At 40.6% G+C, this 22,441-nt stretch overlaps 1 protein-coding gene across 2 annotated transcripts in view; it reads left to right on the top strand.

The window, feature by feature from the left end:
* C12H16orf70 (chromosome 12 C16orf70 homolog) overlaps positions 1 to 22,441 on the top strand; it is a 35,083-nt gene that overhangs the window by 10,385 nt on the left and 2,257 nt on the right. For both annotated transcript variants that reach the window (XM_032195477.1, XM_032195475.1), the window contains 12 exons: positions 2,883 to 2,926; positions 3,209 to 3,288; positions 7,942 to 8,036; positions 10,524 to 10,621; positions 12,312 to 12,424; positions 14,736 to 14,869; positions 15,485 to 15,568; positions 16,282 to 16,364; positions 17,130 to 17,173; positions 19,241 to 19,284; positions 20,595 to 20,653; positions 22,144 to 22,216. In XM_032195477.1, coding sequence (XP_032051368.1) covers positions 2,883 to 2,926; positions 3,209 to 3,288; positions 7,942 to 8,036; positions 10,524 to 10,621; positions 12,312 to 12,424; positions 14,736 to 14,869; positions 15,485 to 15,568; positions 16,282 to 16,364; positions 17,130 to 17,173; positions 19,241 to 19,284; positions 20,595 to 20,653; positions 22,144 to 22,216 — 951 coding nt within the window. The remainder of the gene's footprint in view (positions 1 to 2,882; positions 2,927 to 3,208; positions 3,289 to 7,941; positions 8,037 to 10,523; positions 10,622 to 12,311; positions 12,425 to 14,735; positions 14,870 to 15,484; positions 15,569 to 16,281; positions 16,365 to 17,129; positions 17,174 to 19,240; positions 19,285 to 20,594; positions 20,654 to 22,143; positions 22,217 to 22,441) is intronic.

Genomic DNA, 22,441 nt, shown 5'->3' with positions numbered 1-22,441 from the left:
TGATGTTTTCAGATAAAGATAGTGTATGCCGTGGCTCTTCATTGCCAAGAGATTTTTGAGGGGCTGGCTTTGGTGTCACTTCAACACCCAGCGTTCTAGGAAACATGCAAGAGGTTTTTGTCTTGTCTTTCTCCCCATCGTGTAGTTGCTTAGTGGTCTGGTGCTATCTGTCTGTTCTGTGTTTATCTATGGAGAGTAAAGCTGTGTGAATCCTTACAGAGCTATGAACGCTGCTTGTGGAACTGGCCTGGAAGCTTTGTAGAAGAAAAGCTGCAGGATCACCTCAGAAGTGAGCTTGTTTAAGAGTGGTGTAGGTGTAGAATAAGTGCTGCCTATTTCTGAGATGGCAGACTGCTCTCGGTGTTGCTCAGCAGCAGCAAAACTGGAAAAATCAGGAGGCTTTTTTTCTTCCTTTGCTCTGTGTTGTTTTGTTTTAAATACAGCCTTGCTGCTGGATTTGGTTGTGAGAGGTTGAAATAAGCTTCTAAAATGGAAAGCCTTGACAGACACAAAGAATTTGGTGGTAAAGGAGTGGAGCCAGTGTTCCTCAAAAGCTCCCTCTCTTCCTTCAGGGAGTGTTGGAAGGTCTGTGCATTGTCTCTGCTCACCTTCAGGAGCCAAAGGAGATGTTACTACAGGAGTTGTGAGCTATCGTGAAAGAGTAAATCCTGGACCAGGTTCTGAAGGCATTCTTCTACTGTGAATGTCAACAGCATCTCCTGCTCAGGCTCCTCTTCAGGGGGAGAAAAACCTTGGTTATACAACGTTGTCCCTTTGCTGGTTGGCAGACACCTGGATGTGTCTAGGAGTCTTATCAGAAATAATTCACAAGCAGTGAGTGTGACAATACCAGCCTGGACTCGGCTAAGACAACTGCCTTATGGTTCCGTAGAAACTCTGTCACTGAACAGTCCTTGGTCTTCCCAAGGTTTGTTCCTCTGCACACGGAAAGAATCACGTTAATCCTCCTGCCAGAACAGCTTCTGGTGCTTAAAAACTAACTCTAGTGCTGTGGCCTGTCGTGGTGTTTCTTCAATCCGTGTGCCTTTCATGGCTTTTCCAAGCTCTTCTGACTATATTTACATTTTGCTGAGTTTTGCTTGTTTCTTCCTTTGCGGTTAGCAAAAAGAAATGTTGACACGAAAAGATCTTCTGTCTGAATTGGGGGAAGAGGCTGATGGCAAACTGGTGCCTGCTGGCTGCTGTCAGTGCTTTCATCTCAGGGAGGGGGGACTTTGAGCAATGTACTAGGTCCTAATCGACTGTTCTCTCATTGCTGTTTGACTTGTGTTCCACCGTGGCAGCGTGGTTCAGCTGAACTTCTGGGGAGTGCCCGGTGCCCTCCAATAGCTCCTGCGAAGCTCGGTCTGTCTGTGGGGTGGTTTTCTCTATTTCCAGAAGCCTTTTCTAGTGGCAGGGGCAAAAAAATGAGTAAAATCATGCCTAGTTTTTCAAAAAAAGCAGTCTGTTTTTAACAAACTGCTCAGTAAAGGACATCTGGACATGTCAAACTGCATTTGACTTGAAATACTGGATAACCTTTTTTTTCCAAGAAGCATAATTCAAAGTGTATTTATTAAGAAGAAAAAATAGCTTGCTCTTCTTTAAGTTGGCTTTGCCAGAGTGTTGATATTACTCGCCTTGTGCTTTACTTGTTGCTTGTATCCTGCAACATGTGGGCTTGCCGAGCAAGCTAGAAATGCTTCAGAGAACTCTTCCAGTTGTTGAGTGAACAGCATACCACTAAATGTGGATTTTTGTTGTTTATTTTTATACAGTGGTTTGGGCATTGCGAATAGTGTGTATATATATATATATATTTTTTTTTCCCTTGGGGGTGACGGGGGTATTTGCCAGGCATCTCCCAGAACCAAGACTTCCTTCCTAGCTGGTGATATTTTTAGCCCTGCTTGGTAGCAAGCTCCCTGGGGAGTTCTGCTTCATGTCCAGCTGAAGAGTGCATCCTTCCAAAGCAATGAAAATCTCTCTACCTTTTCTTTACAGCAATTATGAAGTGCTCCACCTCTTCTCCTGTTCTTGCTGACACAGGAACACAGATGTAGGGTGGAAGGAGCTTGTGCTTGACGGTGATTACTCACTGAAAATCATCTGCCTAAAGCCCAGTCTAGCCTCAGGACTCAGTAACAGTCACATAAAAATCCCGTGAAATCAATCTCAGATGCAAGTTAGCACTAATGTATTCAGCACCTAAGATCCATACCTACTATTGACATCCCTGGTACTGTCTCCAGGGGAGCACTCTGGCATATTCAATAGAGTGTAAAATATTTAGTAAAGATCAGAAGTAGGTATTGTGTCTTTGGTTGCTTGTGGACTGCTCTCTGGATTTTTTTGCAATGCTTGGGGAGATAGCTGGGTATTTCTTTGCCTAGTGCTGAAATGGAATGTGACCACTTGGCTTTGCTGGGTTCATTGTCCTCTAAAGAAAAGGAGTGGGAAAGTTGAAGCAGTGTGCTCAGCACTAGCACTTACCTGGTACAGGTATTCTTTGGGGTGCTAAGAATAATCCAAAGAATGGCCTACTGCTTGGAATTTCTTATAGAATCCCCGAATTTGAGGATCCCCCTAATTCACTCACCTTTGATCTTGCATAAGTGAAATCTGTGCAGAAATCAAGATGCTGCTATGCTAGTGAAAAAATGTCTGTCTGTGAATCAACACTGATCTGCCCAGGGTCCAGACAGACTGCACTGAGCCTGTAGTTGTTCTTCAGGGCTTGTGTCAGATGTGCAGTTGCTAAATCAGGTTTTGGAGTCTTGTGTCTGTCAATGTGATTGATCCTAGCAGAGTTTTTAGCCAATCTTGCCTATTTGCCCCGTTACGGTTTGCAAACACGGTAACGTTTCTGTTTCCTGTTTCAGGTGATTGAAGTTTATGACTTGACTAAGGTGAAGTTAAAATACTGGTAAGCGATTTAAAACTTCCTGTGATCTATTTTTAATTACAGTGACTAGTTTCCCTCCTTTTCTCATCCTAAATTTTTGTCAATCACTCTTGTTAGGAAAACAAAGTAACTGTCAAAGTGTAGATAACCAAGTGCTGTGTTTGAGAAAGTTAAATTACCAGCTTACTCTTTTCATTCAGTTTTGGAGTCTTCCTCCCATTTAAACATGGTGTTACCATTAGTCAATGCTTAGAGCATCCATTTTATACTCTTAAGACAGTTTTGTTTTGTTTTCTTTTTCAGTGGTGTCCATTTTAACTCTCAGGCAATTGCTCCAACCATAGAACAAATTGATCAGTCATTTGGAGCAACGCATCCAGGAGGTAAGCCAAAACATTTCTGAGAATGAGAAGTACACCTGCATCAACAGACCTCCTCCTATAAAGTCTTGCCTGTAAGTCTGCCTGGAGAAATGTGTGGAGACTTCAGCTGCCAGAAGACTTGAAGCTGTGTTCCAGAGCAGTCACATTCTTATCGTATAAAATGAGTCACAATTCAACATACAATGTATTTAAGTGGAATGGTGAGGCAGAGAGTCATTGGCACACAAGGCTGCTCTCAGATACCGCTAATGATTTCTCTTGAACTGCCAGTATCAGAAAATTCAGAGCTGTTTTTGCACATTATGTGTGGTCTGCTCTCCAGTGGCCTTAGGGATTTAGAATACCATGAACATACAGACACGTGAGCTGATCTCCATGCAGAGCTGGCCAGGACTGCTTGCTCAGGCTCTGTGCTCTGAGAACGTGGTGATATTCCTGCTAGGCTGGGATCAAGTCTGAGCCTGTGTGTAACTGGTTTGTGTCTCCCTGCACATCTTTCCTGTTACTGGGAGCACAGGGGAGTTCTGCAGCCAGCCTAGGTGCAGCGTGACCAGAATGAAGACAAGTTTGGTTAACCTGACTTGAACATACAGTGGCTCTTGCGGAGATATTTGGCTTTTTGCCACCTCTGTAGCAGGAAAAGTGCTTTCTTTAAGCTCCCTGTTCACATGTGAAAATTGAGTTTGTTTCAGGGCCTTGTTTGGTGATGAAAATAAACGGTGAAACTCTGAAGAAGAGGATATTTGCAGTTAAACTGCTTGGGATCCTTCAAGAAATGGAGTCAAACTGGCGTGACAAGAAAGATTAACTCCATATAGTTGAGATACCCTTTTTAGAGCATTTTTTCCTATTTTTAGCTGAACTGGGTCCATCTGCAGTAGCTGATGTGACCCCAAATAGGCTGGCATTCCTTCTGAGTGATGGTAGCTGCATAGCCAGCCTGTGCCTGTACTCTGTAGGCAGTTTTTGCACATCACAGAACAGGGTTTAATAACTGTGGAGAGTCATGTGGCTCAAGTAATATCACTGCATAAAAGCCTGCAGTAGTAGTTGAATATCAAATTGAGATAAATGAAGTTTGGAAGATAGCAGGGCATAATACTCCAAGGACCAGAGTCAGCCTTTTTGAATTTCACTTCAGTTGTGATCTTAGTGTTTCCTCTTGGGCAGAAACTCAGAGCTACAGTCAGCTATTATGGAGACAGCGTGTATGAGAACTTAGGTGGAGTTGAGGCAGGGTAAAAGCAGCTCCTTTTCTTTGTCAGAGAACAAATTAAAATCATAATCTGGCAATGATTCATTTGCAAATATTTAGAGGAGAAAGCGCTTGCAAAATTGTGATATTAAGAATTAAAAAAACAAACACACAGCTTTCCCCAGCTGTAAGCATTGTTTATGATAGGACTAATACATTTTATTACTGCATTAAAATAGTATATAAGCACTTAAACATGTAGTCTGGCATCATGTGTCCTACATTAGAGTTTGTCAGATCTTGTACACCTGTCATATTCAATTAAAAGTACTTCATCAGATGGTGCTCTTCGTCTGGCCATATGTAGCTATATGTGTAGCTATGTGGCCATATGTGTTTGAGCTGTTGGCCTCAAGTACCATTTCACTAGTGCAAAGGCTTATTCTATGTCTCTCTGGAAATTCAGTATTTTATTAACAACCTACTTAGCTGGAGTAAGCATTCTGGCAATGAACAGTGTTTGAACTGTATCATGTACAATGAATTTCTGGTAATTTTTTTCCTCTGTTTTCTAAAACATAAAAAGAGAAGCAAAACAAAACAAACAATAGTTTTCAGCATGTGGAAAAGATGATGGTTGTTTTGATGCCCCAAAAAAACTAGAGTTGGTTTGGGGAGAAAGGTGGGAAGAGAAACTTAGCCCCATCTTAATGTGACGCAAATACAAAACGTCAGTCTTTATGGCATAGCCATCTCTCTCCTCTTCTTTGTACTGTTACTCCCCTCAAATGTGTTCTTCATCCCCCTCCCCGAAAAAAAAAAAAAAAAAAAAAAAAAAAAAAAAAAAAAAAAAAAAAAACAAAACAAAACAAAACAAAAAAAAAAACACACACACAAAAAAACAATTTAACTTGGAAAGCATTTCACTGTTTATCTCTGTGCATTACCATCCACTAGAATTTCATAACAAAATGTCGTCTCTCACTTAAAACCCAAGTGGTTGCGGCAGAACTTTCCTGCCACAGGACACAGTGATGGTTTCAAAACACATTTCAAAAGGTTAGCAACAGTTTTGTGTTGAAACCTTTAGTGAGCAGTTTTGGTTTTGCCAAATCAGTGGTTTTAAAAAAAAAAGAAAAGTCGTCAGAAAAATTGTAGCCGCCTTCATTACCTTTTGGATCATGTTAGTATGAAACGTTGCGGTGTCTTTGCCATGGAGCTGATTGAAATACGAGCACTCTGGAGGTCAAGAGCTCCATCAAAGCCAAGACTTTATCCCACTTTTCCATCTTCCTTCCATGGTCTTCTGACCTGAGCTCCTGCTGGGGAGCAGTTGCTCTTGCCAGTGGCTCTGTTGAAATCACATCCTGTTCTGCATCTTCGTGGAGGTGGCTCCTCGCCCGAGCGCTGTTCAGCATGGGTAAGGGCTGTGGGATTGAGCCGAAGTCATGAGGAGAAAGAAAACATCCTTCCCTCCTGCTGCTGCGGCCTCGCAAGGAGCAGGAGGTCCCGATTTCCAGCTCTGTAAACCTCACAAAAACTTCAGAGGTTGCCCGGGCTCTCCTGGGGTGCCAGAAAAGCCTTGTGCTTGACACCACTGGGACTTGGCTGTGGGTTCTACCTCTGCTTTTATCGGGACTGTCTCTGATCCTCAGGCTTGCTGATAGCTGTTGTTTGTCCCATCCAGCTCCACGGAAACTTTTTCCAGCTGCTCACACTCTGCTGCTTTCCTGGAAGGCAAACTCCCTCCCCTTCGCTGCCTGGAGTGCAGCAGCGAAGCAGCAGGCCTTTTGCTTCCGTCAGCTATTTTTAGCAGAATTAGGCTGCGGGGGACCTGTGCAGTAAGTCCAAAAAACCCAACAACAACAAAAAAAAGACATAGGTAGTTGTGACATAAGGTCTTGAGGGACACATGAGAGAACATCTTAGGGATTAAAAAGTTCCTTGCCCTTTAAACCTAAACATCAACAAACATTGCAGGGGATGGGAACCGATGTGATTTGTATAATCAGATATCACACTTGGCATGACTAGGGGAAAAACACTTCTCCAGCTGGCTGTGGGCTTTGGAAAAGATGCATCATAATTTATCACATGAGAGATTTGTGTAATTTTCCTGCAGATCAAAACATTTCCCTCTCCCCACACGTTTTGATGGGAATGACAGGCAGGGAAAATGCTCTTAACCAGCACATTTTGCAGAAAAGGCAAATGATGACTTTTGAAAGCTTAATGCCTATTGCCTAACCATTATGTTTCTATCTGGGCAGTCTGGCATCATCCAGATATCTTGTGACATGTCTCTGAAGCTGAACATTTAAAAGCCACTTTGTTTAAAAATAATAATAAAAAAGCCACAGTGGAATGAATTTTCTCTGTAAATGACGAGCTGCTGTGTTTTCTTAAATGTGGAAAAAAAAGGGGGGGAAAAAAGAATAGCGAACCAATTTCCTTTGGTAAAGTGGAAGAAAGGAGCTTCTCTTGGAGTGTTTCGTTTGCTTTTTTTTTTTTTTTTTTTTTTCCTCTGTTGTTTTCAAATTGTTTTGCAAATGAACCAGCTCGTGTGTCAGAAGAGTGCTGTGTCCCTCCCAGCGGCTACCAGGGACAGGTTGAAGTTTGTGTAGCATCAGCCCCAAATCTGTTCCCAAGCTCCCAGTCCCCTGGGATCATCTCTCAGTTTTCCAGTCTCACAAGACAGTATGTCTTCTTAAAGTAAACACTGGGGTGACTTTCTTTGCTGTTTATAGATGATGTTGAGCAATTTATTGCAGTAAATTGGGACGTCTCATGATGTGATGACAGCTGGGAGCCTGTGTGTTCTAATTTATTACTGTTCTCTGTAAAAGCTGGCCTATTGGCGGGTGTTTCTGATGATGCTATTTTTAATTATCGTCGTAAATGGCCTAGAACCTGTGTGTCAGAAGCACTTCCTCCCAGTGCTGTCTTACTGGGGAAGACAGCTAGCTGAACTGGGGCACGGGACCTGGAGCTCCCTGTGGGACAGGACCTGTGAGCTCGCTCTCCCCAGCACCTCGCTTCCCAGTGATGTGAAATCCTGAATTTCTCCATGCTCTGGGCACATCTGTCTGAAAGACCTCTTGGTCAGTGTTGTACAAGTGTTTTGCACCACAGCAGAGTTGTTCAGCTGCTTAAACTATTTTAGGGACGTTAAGGTATGATTAATTATGTTGCATTGTATAACTGAATTGTTAGAGACACACTAATGCCCACGGGCTTACATAGGCAACTCTTATTTTAATGAATTTAAGGTTCATATAGCCGTGTTTCTACTGCAGCAGATTAAAAGCAAACCAGCTATTGTCCTGTGTAACTGTGTTCCTCCCACGTGTTGAGATCTGGTAAATTCATTGACCTGATGAAAGCACTGTTAAATCTGAACTGGGGGATTTTTTTGTTTATTTTCGTAACTCTGCTTGTCCTTTCTTTTTCCTTTTTAGTGTATAATTCAGCTGAACAGCTCTTTCACCTCAATTTCAGAGGACTATCGTTTTCTTTTCAGTTAGACTCCTGGACTGAAACTCCGAAGTACGAGGTCAGCAATCATTCTTGGTTAATGGGTAGTCTCTTTGCCTCTGTGTGACTTGCAAAACATCACCTACAGCGTGTCTAGCCTGCGAGCAAAAGAAGCCAGTAATTCGGAAGGAATTTAACTCCTCAGTTGTGCTCTTATTCATGCTGTGATCATTTTGAAGTTAAACGTTTTCCTTCTTTTAGCAGGAGGCATATGCTTAGAGGTTTTGCTTGCATCATGCGCTGGGACTAGCAATTCTGTTGTTGAAAGGAGCCTTCTAAAAATACGAGCACTCGCTATGCAAATACATAAATATTAAGCAATCTAATCGAGGGCTGTTCTTTTATCAGATATTTTTGAATCTCATCAAAGTGATTATGCAACAAAACTAGGGTAGAGTTCATAAAATCTGTCTTCGTCTTAAGTGTCCTTCAGTACAAGTGCTTTCAGAAAGCCATAAGCTTTATTTGTAATGCCTGTTTGCATGTTCACCAAATGTTTGGATGAGTTACTGAATGATTGAACGTGCTACTGTGCTCTCTGAAATCTTTGCAAATCGCTGTCTATAGTGGAAACAAGGTCAGGTCTTCTGTGATTTCCACCTGTGCTAATGAAAAAGTGCATATAACTTGTTCTGTATGAGTCTGGAAACACTTTGAGTTGTAGTATCTATGGTCATCAGTTTAAAAAGAATGCTTGCAGTGTCGTACTACTAATAAAAAGGAACACTAAAAGAGTCAAAACCAAGTGGGGGAAATCAAGCAACATGGTGGCACGTAGTTTCATGTCACAGCATGGTGCTTTAGAAGTTGTTTCAGCATACCAGAGAGCAGGGAGATGTCTAGGGAAAGTTACCATTTAGCAATAGTAAAGGTCGGTTGGGTTCAGAAGTGCTAGAAGGTAAGCTGAAACCTAGTGATAAACCAAAAAGAAGGAACATCCCAACCAAGTAGAAGCCTTTCACTCAGGATTTGCAGGGGCATCTCTGGGTGAAATGGCTGAGCTGTGAAGACAGTCAGCTGTTACATCAAAGATTTGAAAAGATGTATAAAAAAGTTACAAGAATCAATTCTAGCCATTGTGTCTCTGCATCTTGATGTGTTAGGTGCTTCAATTGACTAAGAAAATGATGAAGGACGGTTACAGAAAGAAAGCATGGTACAAATATACTTTGAGGGGGATGTGGTGTGGTGCTTGGGGATGATTCAGTTCTTTCTACCTGTCAAAATATTGGAGGAAAATTATTTATCCAGTCATTTAAATGTGGTTAGTAAAAATGTTCACACAGTGAAAAACAAAATTCTCAAGATTAAAAACATAGAAATAGTTGGATAGAATAGTTTTGAAAACAGGATAGTATAAAACAGTCCACAGGGAAGAAGACGATGTGTAGAGCTCTTCAGAGACAACAGTTAGGGCAGGCTGAATAAAGAGTGAGATGAAATTTGCAGATGTAAAAATCTTTCAAGTTTAGAGAGGATCATGTAGGAATGCAAAACGAGTTAAAGCAGTGAAGTCTTTGCCTATGTAAAAGAAAAAATCTGGAGAAAACATTGGGGTTTTGATATAATTAGTAACAATCTGCAGGTGGGGAGATGATGGAAAGCCTGCTCACTGTTTCTGTTAAGAAATGAGCCCTGTATTTAGCAGTCAGCTACTTTAGAAAGCTGTTAGTATGTTTTGAGGTGGTTATGTTCAGTGCAAATTCAGAGGATCGAATTCAGAACATCTCTAGATCTGATAGGTGTTGGAGATTCCCTTCTAAATACCTACAGCAGTGAAACTCATTCCTCTGGGTTATTTTTTTCTCTAGGAATAGATTTTTACATTATCCTTGCATTATGTCCTGCTAAAATTGACCAGGATAATGGTTTGCATCTCATGCATGTTATTTTTGTTGTCTCTTGGGACAAAATCAGTTTGTTCTGCACTGGCAGAACGAATCTGACTTCTTGGGGGCTCTTTCTATTTGATGAGAGTACTCTAAATCCCTATTAAAATGGTGTATGTAAGAATGGGGTGATGATGAGAGTGGAAAATCTGCGTAAAGAATGAGTGTTCATCAGGTCAAATCATTTTGCAAACCAGTAAAAATGTTAAAAGGATGAAATTAATGTAGTGGGAGAGAAAAAAGAAGCTCTACCTGTAAGAGCTTATTTCTCAGAATTTAAGTACAGCCAATCAGTACAAATACTTTTCTATTGCTAGTTGCCAATGATAAAACCAAGCAAACTTTTGAATTCTTGGTACACAGATGGCTAATTGACAAACTAGTGCCATCTCTTGGTGGATAAATGTAGCGAGCATTTTACCCCAGTTTAGGAATCCAGAAATAGTGTAATGTCAACTAACACTGTAGAAGGCTGAATCTTTTTATTTTTTTAAGCCCCGTGTCTTTGGCTAGAGACTTATCTGAGTTGGTAAGCGTATACCGTAGTTCCAAGGTGATATTTGAGCTGAATTTTATTGAACATGTCATGCAACAAGAATCATTTTCTGTATCTGCAGCCTAACTTTGCCCATGGTCTGGCATCTCTGCAAATTCCGCACGGTGCGACTGTGAAACGGATGTACATCTACAACGGGAACAGCCTGCAGGACACCAAGTACGTACAGCTGCTCGCGTTGTTTGGGTTATTTACAGTGTGCTCTTCTTCATTGAGCTAGGTTTTTGCAAATGCTAAATGTAATTACATGCTTAGTTCAGTTTAGGTCTCGTATGAATTCTGTAGCATGCAGAATGCCTTTAGATACCAGTGTATTCCTAATTTCCACAGGGATTGTCCTCCAGCCTTTTAATCAAGTGCTGGTTTGATTTTTGGTGCTGTAATACCAGCTTGGCTCAGCTACTGTAGGCTAACTGAGCTGAACTGAAAATCAATTCATGAGGTGAAGGAGGAAATGCAGTAAATCCAGTAAGCGATGAGGCTAGATTGTTCTTGCTCTGTGTTTTGTTTGCATGCTTATGACCTATCCCTAGACAAATCAAACCTGTGTGGTAGGTGGTGAGTTGCTTTGTGGTGTATTGGTACTGGGTTTGTCATAGAATCATAGAATATCCCGAGTTGGAAGGGACCCATAAGGATCATCAGGTCCAACTCCAGGCAGTGTCCTGCCACGGGTAAAACTCTCTTGTTATATAAAAATAAATCTTGTCTTCAGACTGAAGGCATATGTATAATCTGCTGTATATTTTATGTCTTTGCCATATATTCTATGTCTTTGCCACTGCCTGACTGAGCTTACTGTTCTGAGATTAACCTTCGTGCCTTAATGCTAACGGAGTGTTTGCATTTGAACACAGTATTTTGAAAGCATTCTGCCTTCTTCTAAGCAGTAATTTATGGTACAGTATTTGATGTTTTGCTCTCTCTAAAAACATTGTTCCTGGGTTTTTTTACTGAAGCACTTTTTATAAACCAAAAGGAAGAGTTTACGATACCTGAAGTGTTATGGTGGTACATTTTGGAGAGATGGTTGTGATTTAAAGGCAAGAGAAGGTTAGCACATCAGCAGATGACTGCTAAGGAGGGAGGGAACCTTATTTACACAGAGTCTACTAATGAGACAAGTGCACTTCAGAAAAATGTTGTCTGTGCTCATCCATGCCACGCTGGGCTTTTGTGCAAGCACTGACTGTCACAGGGGCGCTGGTGTCTGCGAGCTCCAAGCCTGCCTTCTGGCCAGGTCATTCATTCATGTAGAGGAGAAAGTCATGTCAAACTCGCTCATTGTTGTGACAGTTTGCTCATATGTTATTGTAGTTGAATTAAAATGAGAACTGTCCCAGTAAAGCAACGCGATTATTTAGGGTTATCTGCACAAGCTGCTTTCGCCTTCTGGGCTGTGAAGTACCTTGCCAAGTGCAGTGAGAACATTGTGGTGAAGCGGTTTCTGCCATGTTTGGGTCACGTGCCTACTTCAAGCAATAGGTATCCTTAAAAAACAAACAAAACAGTAGGGAACTTCTGTTTTCGTGAGAAAAGTCTGAAATGACGCATCTTTATGGGGGCTCTCCAAAGTCTAGATATAGTTTCTGTAATTTCTGGAGTCTTTGAAACTTGCTGTTTTTTTCCCATCAAATGTAAAGGTTCTGTATTTGAATCCTGTCTGGTAGTAGTCCTTCTTGGTCCAGGATTTCTGATCCTTGTGTTTAATATAACTTGTCATCTTCAGTCTGAGTTAAATGCTATTTTGTCAAAATTAACGTGCTCTGTTCCAGTGAACCCTCATCAGCTTGCTAATGGAAAATTTGAAGATGGAGTCTTATCTGCATCTTTGTGCAATTGGTTTCAGGGCTCCCTTGATGCCCCTCAGCTGTTTCCTTGGTAATGTGTACGCCGAGAACGTCGATGTGCTGAGAGATGGGACTGGACCCTCAGGTTTACGGCTTCGCCTACTCACTGCAGGTACTGGTGACACTCAGAACATGGAGCTGCTTCCTCCCCTAAGGAAAAGAGGGGTTAAGCATAGGATATTTGTGATGTTTCCATGGGTGGTTTCAAAGTGTTCTTATATACTTAATTCTGAACTCTTGGAAACAAAACATAACTCTATGGAGGTGGGTTTGCCTGTTGAGATGTTTCCTGGGCCCTGGTCATTAGTGTCTGTTCACCATGGTGGTCTCCAAGTGTACATGAAGAATACAAATGAAAGTACATTGCTGGAAAAACCATTAGAAGTGAAGAAACCTTGTGTATACTTCTATCTTCTGAGATTCCACTGAGCTGTATATGTGGATATTTTTGTGATTAATTTTGGAAGGCTTTTAAAAACGCCAGCGAGAGGCGTATTGATGCCGCAGCCTTAGACTGCACTTTGAATTCAATTCAATTTTCATTAGCTGTAGGAGACAGTAGTGAGAGTGACAGGCTGCTGAGTAGCTTGTCCTTGTATGTGCTTCTAGGGGCTGGCGGGCCTTCAAAATTAGGGAAAGGCATAATGCTTGCAAGGGAGCTTTGTTCAGTGACTGTAACTTGAGACTTGGCAATGTTCTTCTAAGAAAAGGAAACATCTATCCTCATGTGCTAGGGCAGGAGTTAGCTATAACATTGTAATTATGTAAATGCTTTTTTAGAAATTGGACCAGTTCTAAGGTAGAGAGTCAAGTTTTGTTCACATACGTGTATACACATGCAGCTTTAAGGAAATGGTGTCATTGAACAATGTAACTACTAAAATACAACACCAATGCTCAGAGTAAAAATGGAAATGAGACCATTTTGGCAGGTGGTGTTTCCTGTCTTGGGAAGGTTTGCAGGAACCCCTTTGTAGAACATGTCACACACCTGTTCCAGCATAAGCTTCTCTGGAAATACTTTCATTTGAAGTAACTCTTGCTTAGAAATTCAAGGATGACTCAGTCACATTTTTCTGATTTATTGTATTTGGGAAATAGCTACATGAATAATGTATAGCAAGAAAAGCTCAATGTGTATTGAGAGCACATCCTGTATTTTGCATTAATTGCTGCGTACTTGTATGTGCATTCTAACATGATGCTATGTTCCTGAAAGCAAATGGGGTTGCAAACTGTAAGGTCTTCCCATTTCTTAACATCTAGCAACGTATGTCAGCTGTTCACCTATGGAATGGCAGTTCAGTAAGATCTATTCTTAACACATCATTTGTGTAGGAACACACTTGATATTGGGTTAATGAGCTATGGGGACCTTCAGTAAAGAATGTCTGTTCTCTCATGCAGTCGATATGGATGAGGAATTTCATTTTATGGGCTTTCTTAGCTACTAGGGAAGGTGCTTAGATTACATGCCACTTTATAGCTTTGGGAACACAACTCTGGCTGCTAAAATTCAGTATTGTGAGGAGATGGAAATAATTCTTGGTACTTACTGCTAATAACCAGATAATGACATTGAGACTGACTGATTATGAAAAGTCAGTGTTTGAATGGCAGGGAAGTGAAGACAACTGGAGGTTAAGAAGATGTTATGGTTTAACCTGGCTGGCAGCTAAGCACCACACAGCCGTTCACTCACCCTCCCTCTTAGGGATAGGGGAGAGAAATGGGAAAGTGAAGCCTGTGGGTTGAGATAGAGACAGTTTATTGAGACAGGAAAATAATAACAGTAATGATGATAACAGTGCTACTACCAATAGTGTGTACGAAACAAGTGATGCACAATGCAATTGCTCACCATCTGCTGACCGATTCCCAGCCTAACCCCAACAGTCCAGCCCCCCCACCCCAGCTAGCCACCCCTATATATTGTTCAGCATGACCCCAGATGGGATGGAATACCCCTTTGGCCACTTGGGGTCAGCTGTCCTGGGTCTGTCCCCTCCCAGCTCTTGTTGCACTCCCAGCCTGTACTCTGGCAGGACAGAGCAGGAAGCTGGAAAGTCCTCTGCTTAGTGTAAGCACTGCTCTGCAACAGTTAAAACATCATCGTTATCAACACTCTTCGCATCCTACTCCAAAACATAGCACCCTACCAGCTACTAGGAGGAAAATTAACTCGGTCCTAGCTGAAAGCAGGACAGAAGAGGATCTGTGCAACAGTCAGCAAGTACATCACTGTGATAAGAAATGCTGTGTTTGAGCCCTTGTAAAATAAAGGGTTACGCTTATTTTAACAACATTGTTTAAAGAATGCAGCTGTTTGGTTTGTGTTAAAATAATGTTAAGCTTTTATTGTTGATCTGTTGATGCATTCTGTGAGCAGGCAGGATGACTTTGAGTCGCTTTCTGCTCCCCAGGTTGTGGCCCTGGTGTTTTAGCCGATGCCAAGATGCGGGTATTTGAGCGGTGCGTGTACTTCGGTGATTCGTGCCAGGATGTGCTGAGCACTCTGGGGTCTCCGCACAAAGTCTTCTACAAGTCCGAAGATAAGGTAAGGAAATTCATTCACACAGAGAGAGGACTTTGTCTCCGTTCAATAATGTCTGTTTAGTCACAGGGCCTGGGTTTTGCAAGGCCAGTGATGTTAAATTGCCATGCAGCACAGATTCTGAGCAATTCATTTGACATGTAATAGACCAGAGTGAATGTTTACACGACTTAGTATTAAAAAGCATTTTAAGCTAAATCAATGCAAATCTGTTTAAATTCTAAAAATCAAATACATAATCTGTCATTTGCAATGTTTTAACTGATTTGAAAATTGATAAAAATGGAAATGTTTCTATCCAAATAAGCCATAGCAGTGTGTGGTTTATTTTTAACCATTTCATTTAAAATAACTTTAGCATATATTTTGATCGTTTCCTGATGTTTTTGTGATAACATATAAGTAAGCCTTTTACTTCTGATTACTAAAAAGAAAAATCTGATGTGGTGTGCCTCTGCAAGCAGCCAGTGGCCTTGTCATGAAGCACAGTGTCATATTTTTGATCAAGGGCTTTGGTGTTGAAATGAGGCTATGGCAATTGTTTGGGTGTAGGGGTATTGTTAGTGGTGTTTATATTTGTGGGCCTTCTTAAATACATCTGAAAAATGTTTCTTGCAGATGAAAATCCATTCACCCTCGCCCCATAAGCAGGTCCCATCAAAGTGCAATGACTACTTCTTCAATTACTTCACACTTGGAGTGGTGAGTGGGAAGCTTCCCTAAACAAATGCATGCAACGTTTTTGATTCTGCTACACAGCAACTGTTTCAGAGTGCCAAAAGCTTTGAGGAAACTCAAACTCTTTCTGCTGTGGCAATCTCTGAATTTAAAAAAACAAACAAAAAAAACAACCACCAACTTTTTTCTAGTGCTTGTGAATTCAATCAGTAACATCTTGTTGTATCTAGCAGTGGGTGGAGGGCTCTCTGTGCTTGTGCTTTGGTGTTCTTTTGGTTTTCTCCTTCTGCCACACTCGATGCATAGGTAGCTGAGTTCCTGGTTCTGAAAGACATGCTCTTGTCCTGTAGAACTGAAATAAGTGTGCTGGAATACCACCTGTGAAAGCTTGCAGAGCTGTGGGATGTAGCTCCTCCTTACTGTAGTAGCACAGCTATTTTTTGCTTTAGTATACTTTGGTGTAAATAATAAGCAGAAAGACAAGACCTCCTTAGAAGAATTGCCAACATGAGCAAATGAAACTGCAGTTGTGACTGAGTACTGAAAGAAGTGTGTGTTTATTTGAATTTATAAAAAGTCTCATTCCCAAATCCTACTTTTCACAATTCCATTTGGTTCAAGTAGGATTGATACTTATCACTGTATGCAGATGCTATTGTAACTCATCTCAGGGTAGTTTGGGGAAAGCCAACCTCTCTCCAACTTGCTTCATGTTTGTCTGCCTTTTTCTTCAACAGGATATTCTCTTTGATGCAAACACTCACAAGGTGAAGAAATTTGTCCTGCATACGAATTATCCTGGTCATTACAACTTCAACATGTGAGTGTAAAGAACTGATCTGTTCAAGAGTGTTTTAACATCAGGAAAGGAAACTTTATACTCATTTTAGAGAGGTCCTGTATTTTTGCCCCGGTGTCTTTGGTATACTTGGTAACCAGTGGGGTTTTCAGCCATCGTTATTTCCATGTTCTTACTACTATTTTCTTTCTTATATTTAAATGTGTTTGTTGCCAAGTATGTTCTCAAGTACTTCTTGATCCAACTATAGTGTCTATTATTACTGGTAGGTAATGTGTTTTTTTTTTTTTCTTGATGTTGTTCCAGTCAGTGCTCTGAGTTTTCAAGTTCTTTTTCCCCTCTTATGCATTTGACCAGCATATTTTTGGTTCTTTTCAAATTAAAACTCTTTATAAGAGGCGTATGAGTGAAGGAATAACTGATTGGATGCCTGAACAAAGAGAACATATTTTCAGACAGTTGAGCATTAGCGTTAGAGAAATCTGCAGTACTTTTTCTAAGCTGAGTACTTGTCCATCAAGTCTGTGTAACGAGAGCAATTTGTGCTGAAGGACCTTTTGTATCCTTAGAAAATTGTGCTAGGACGTTCCCAGGCTGATGGCTTTTTTTGATGTAGAAAATAAAAACGGCAGTTTTTCTTCTTAATCTGATACTCTTGACTCTCCTTTTCATTTTATTACACATGTGACTTTTAATTTAGCTGGTTATTAAGAGCTCCAAGTTTGTGCTTTGTAGTTTGTGTTGGCTTTTCTGCTTTCTGACAGCTTTATGATTTGCTCTTTCTAGCTACCACCGCTGTGAATTCAAGATTCCGCTAGTCATTAAGCGAGGTGAGTAGGCCAGCTGCTGTCCAGCCTCGGGACGTGTGCCACAAAACAAAGGTGGAGATACAATCAGTTTTCATTTCTAATGCATTCTTGATTATCAGAGGATGTCAGTAGTGAGACAGAGGAGAAATTTTAGGTTTTAGGGCGTTTTCTTGTTTTAAAGTGAAAAATGCTTCAGGAAGAGTTCGGTGATTTTCTGATTTTTATTTATGGTACCTTGTTCACTTACATGGATCATATGGGTATTTAGTGGCAACATGACTAATTTTCTGTGGTGCTGCCACTTTGCTTTGCTCAAATCAGTTACCTTGTACCAAGGGACTCAGAAGCTCTGTAAGGCAGTGTTAGTCTGAGCTGGTCAGTCCATTCCACTGTTAATTTTTCAATGATGTGCTACTCACTCTTGGAAGGTTTGATGGTGTTCATGGTACTCAGTATAAACTGATACTCAATAAAAAGTGATATAGCTGGGAATGAGAACAAACGTTCAAAATATATCTACATACTGCGGTCAAAGCATGTCTTCTAGTGCCTACTCAAAAATGTCCAAGCTCAGAAAATAGCATTATATACTCCTCCCAAGTTCTGTTAAGATACAGTGGTGCTGATTCAGCAAGACGCTTAGATGTGTACAACTCTGTGCATGGAAGTGATCTAAAGAAAGCATGGGGAGCTTTGACTGAGGACGATTGTGATCAAGGTAGCCTTTAATGTAAGAATTAACAGGTACGCTATGAAAATGTGTGTTTTGACTATTCAGGGAACACTGGATGCTTGTAAGGGTTTGACAGAGGATGCTCTCTTCCTTTGAGTGGTTTTCACAGAAAGCAGTTAAGTGTGTAAAGTGCAATTCTGTGGATGTCACGGCAGTGTGAGCACATACAGGAATAAAAACCTGGAAAAACTACATTTGTGTGTGCAGGCTGACATGAAGACTGACTTGCAGTTCAGCCAGGAGGATGAGCATGAAAATTCTGCTCACTTTTAAAATTGTTTTCCCTGAGGTTATTGTGCAGTACCTCAAAGGTGTTTGTTCCTGATTGTTGTTATTCAGCTCAAGTATCACCATGAAGCTCTCCTGAATGCATCTGTTTCTTTTTTCTTCTTGTTTTGTCTTTTGTCTTGTACTTATTATGCATCCTGAATATAAGCTAGAGACCAGAAGGGTTGATTAAAAACGAATGTTACAAGACTTAGGAAGAGCTGTGTTTTTCCATCTGGTGGTAGCGCATGATGCAGTTTTATTTACTCCCTTCTGTGCCTCAGCTGCAGACAGTAACTTGACAGAGTTCAGTTGCACAGACACTGAACTTTCACCATAAGCAGACCACGTTTATGTAGCGGGTGGAAAATACAGAGGAGCTTTCAATCAAATTAAATACCATTTGCTATGTTTGGCTTCTTTAGTGTCTAGCTTCATTCCTACTGCTTCAGGAAGATGCTTTCAGTATTCAGAACTCCCAAAATGTATGTATAAAACAGTTCTGAAAGCACCAAACTACTATTTTTTGAGACTGTAAGCATAAATATGGTGCTGTCCTTATCTGCAGGTGGTTGCTGCTGTTTAATGGATACAGGGAGTTTTTTTCTTTCCCCAGGAATGATTCTGGGGACTGTAATTCCCAAGCTCTCTGCTTTCTTTGTCTTTAAGAGAGTGTTTCTTTATCTTCAAGGTGTCGGTTTTGCCAGCCTCCTTTCCAAATGCAGCAGTGTTTGGACTAGATGCATGGCACGCTGTGTTATCTCGATGAGTGTTTGTGCTAGGTGTGTTCACTTAGCGCAGGGAAGTAGTTTCTTTCATGCTGACGTTCTTATATGCAACACTACAATGCAAACATATGCAGCATTAGGACTTGGAACTTGTAAATAGGCAAGTTTAATCCCATTATCTAGTATTTAATCAATGCTGATGACAACTCTTGGTTGCTAGTAAATGGTGGTAAATTTATATATGAACTGGTGTATTGCTTGTATGTCTCCCTCTATCTAAACTAACGTCCCTAAATAAAGGATTATTTAGGAGACTGTTCGAGCATGAATTACAAAGGCTGTTCTGTTTTTCTTTCATAGATAGTGCTGATTCACAGACTGAAACGTGTACAACGTACAGCAAGGTAAGTCTGGACAGAACTGAATGCTCTCCTTTTTTCCTTAAACCTCCTAGATGGTCTTTATTAGATTTGCAATGCCATTTGAGGAAATGGTAGCAGTGGTGTTATGTTGTTTTAAAATAGAGAAGTCAAAAGTTAAAGCTTAATGTGAGTATGTTTAGTTGTTCAAATGTTTAGTTGTCTTGCAGGGATTGAGAGCATTTGTAACAGCACAGTTTGAGTAAACTTAATTACTGCATACCCTGCATTCTAAGATAGCTGCAGGAAGAAATATGACAGTATAGTGATATAGGGAAGCGACAGAAGTGGTGGCTGAATGCAAACTGGTAGAGACATTCTTAAAACTTTCACAGGGCTTTTCTGTCTAATGTAGCTCTCGAAGACATGCAGTAACTAACCAAGGAGGTCTGGTGGTCCTTTCTTCTGAAGGGTGCCGATAATAAGATGCTTTTCAGGTAGCAGCAGGGCTCACCAAAATGTCACTGCCAATGTGACACCTCCTGGGGGCAGCAGACTCTAGGTGAAATTCCCAATTGGGCACTTATTGCTGCCTAAGAGCTTCTGTAAGTTGAAAATTCTGAAGAAATTTGTCTCAGAAGTGCCTCTACAGTTAACCTTCAGCCAGGGTCAGTGCTGCTTTCTTGGCTCATGGGGTTTAATTTCGTTGTTGAATTCTGGGTCCCAAGCTGGAGGGGAGAAAAGTAGTCAGAAACTCGGAAGCTGCCATTTTTTTATTTGAGTTACTAATATCCATCAGTGTTTTAACTTAAATCTTGTATGCGAAATTTCAGCTTTTTTAAATTCTATTTACAATGATGAAAATTGCTTGAAATTCCCTATCATTAAATAGCGCAGTTTTCCTCCTCTTTTCCAAACCTGCCTGTTAAATGAAGGAAAGGTTTTTGGGAGAGGTGGCAGGGATGCTATTTTTCCCTCAGCAAAGGTATGTGAAAGGATATTTAGCTGAGGTTTCCCACAGCTGCTTAGAGAATACTTTTTCTCTAAGGTGTCTCAGAAATGTTACCAAGTTTTCTAGGTATGTTTTTGCCATAAGACCCGTAGAATTTTTCATAGCAATTCTAATTTAAAGCTAGTTTGAGACAAAAATGAGGGAAAAAAAAACCCTAAGAGCATTTCCTAGGCCTGATAGTTTCCATTATTGAGTATGTCTCTAGTCACAAAATACTTGAGTAAATGCAGTTTATTTGGCAAAGGAGCATGTTGCAAAAATATACGTGACTGTCTTTCTAGTTTTTAAAAAATAATAATCTCCTGTGACTGATTTTAACACAAGGTCTTTGACATCCTTGCAGTGGGACAGTATTCAGGACCTTCTGGGGCACCCTGTAGAGAAGCCAGTGGTACTTCACAGGTAAAGTCTTTCTTTTGCTTGGCAACAGGAGCTGATAACCGGATGAGTTTATGTAGAGGAAAAGTATTTCTTACACTAATTACTTTGGGGATTCTTTATTTAAGTTTCATACCTTTTGGCCACTAACGATACTAAATAACTGTTCTCAGAGTTAAAGGCTGACGTGCAGAATGAAAACATTTCCAAAGTTCGTTGAACTGTAAAATCCAGAGAAGAGTGAAGCAGCAGATCCAAAAGAAGTATCTCTATTTACATATAATAAATAGTGCAGATTGCTTATGCTGTAGGCACATGCATTTCAGCAGCATGACATCATGCATTGCAGTGTCTGGAACATATGGCAGCCGACTGAAGGAATTTTGCCTTTATGTATGTGTGTGGTTGTTCTATAGTTCCTGAAGGCTGAAGACAGAACAGTAAGCTTAATTTTGCTCTGTTCCTACAGGGCTTGAGCTGGTTGTTGGGTAAAACAGGCACCACCTGTTTGCAGAGCTACCATGCTATATGATATGATATGCAACTGATTTAGGTCAGGAGAAATGTTAGCTTATGGGGACTGTGAAAATACTTTACCATTTTCATATATATATAACTAAGTTTTTATCAAGCTTTCATATGTTCAATTTTTTTCTTTTTTTTTTTTTTTTCCTTTGAAGTATTGTGCTCTTTGTCCCCCCTTCTCCTGTTTTATGTCAATGAGATCAGCTTGAGCTGAAGCCATGTAAAATAAAGCTGAAGTAGTGATTACATAGGGTCCTTTATATTATTTTTTCCTGTGTTCTAAATCAATCAGAGCTTGCTTTACTGAGCACATCTCTAAATGTCTCTGACACACCTTTAGAGAAACAAACCAGTTACAAGAAAGGCCAAAAGCTAACTGTTCCCTAATGTTTTTGGGCCATAATCTAAAATGCATTACAGTCAGTAAGAGTCTGTAATCGTCACATATAAGATCAAAAAAAATCCAAATTATTTAAAGGATAAGTGCTCTTGAAAAGTACTGTTTAATAAAATTTAGATTAGTCTGTAAGATGATGAAATTGAATCCATGTTAAGAAGTATTTTTAAATAGTTTATAGTAAATACACTTGAAAGGGGCTGAGAGATTAAAAAAAAAAAGTGAAGAATGGCAAAAGATCTTGGACAAAAGTTATTTGTAATAAATGATATGGCACTTCTGTCTTCGCTGTTTATTTTCAGGATTCTTCCTGTCCAAGTTCAGTGAAAGAAAGCTCTCCTGTAGAGGTCGTTGTTAGCTTTGGTTCCTTTCTTCCCTGGCATTAGGAACCCTTCTGGGATGTTAACCAGAGGTTTCCTCTGGATCACTTGGAAACTAGCAATGGTGTTGTGTAACGTAGATTTACTTTCTTCTTATGAAAGCTATTTAACATGATAAAGATGCCATAATTTACCCTGTATTAACTGCTTGTTATTCCCAAGAAATTCACAGTCCTCACGCGTCCAATTTCTTCCCCCTCTCTTCTGTTCAGGTCATCATCTCCGAACAACACTAACCCCTTCGGGTCAACCTTTTGCTTTGGACTGCAACGAATGATCTTTGAGGTAAGGGGGGAAAAAAAAAGCGTGGTATGTTTGAGCAAAGAAGATGAGGACTTTGCTGTTATTACTTTTTACCGGCCTCTTATTTCCTATTTCATCAAAAGCCAGCATTTGGGAGGGGCTATCCTTTTAGAGGTGATTGGCAGAGCAGGCAACTTTCCTTCTGTGAGGCTGTACATTTGCGTGTTGAAGCTGGCACTTCAGGTCTGTCACCTAGGGCTTGCAATA

This window comes from Aythya fuligula, chromosome 12 (genome assembly GCF_009819795.1).
Source record: "Aythya fuligula isolate bAytFul2 chromosome 12, bAytFul2.pri, whole genome shotgun sequence".
Taxonomy (NCBI): domain Eukaryota; kingdom Metazoa; phylum Chordata; class Aves; order Anseriformes; family Anatidae; genus Aythya; species Aythya fuligula.
This window is presented reverse-complemented; position numbering and strand designations above follow the sequence as displayed.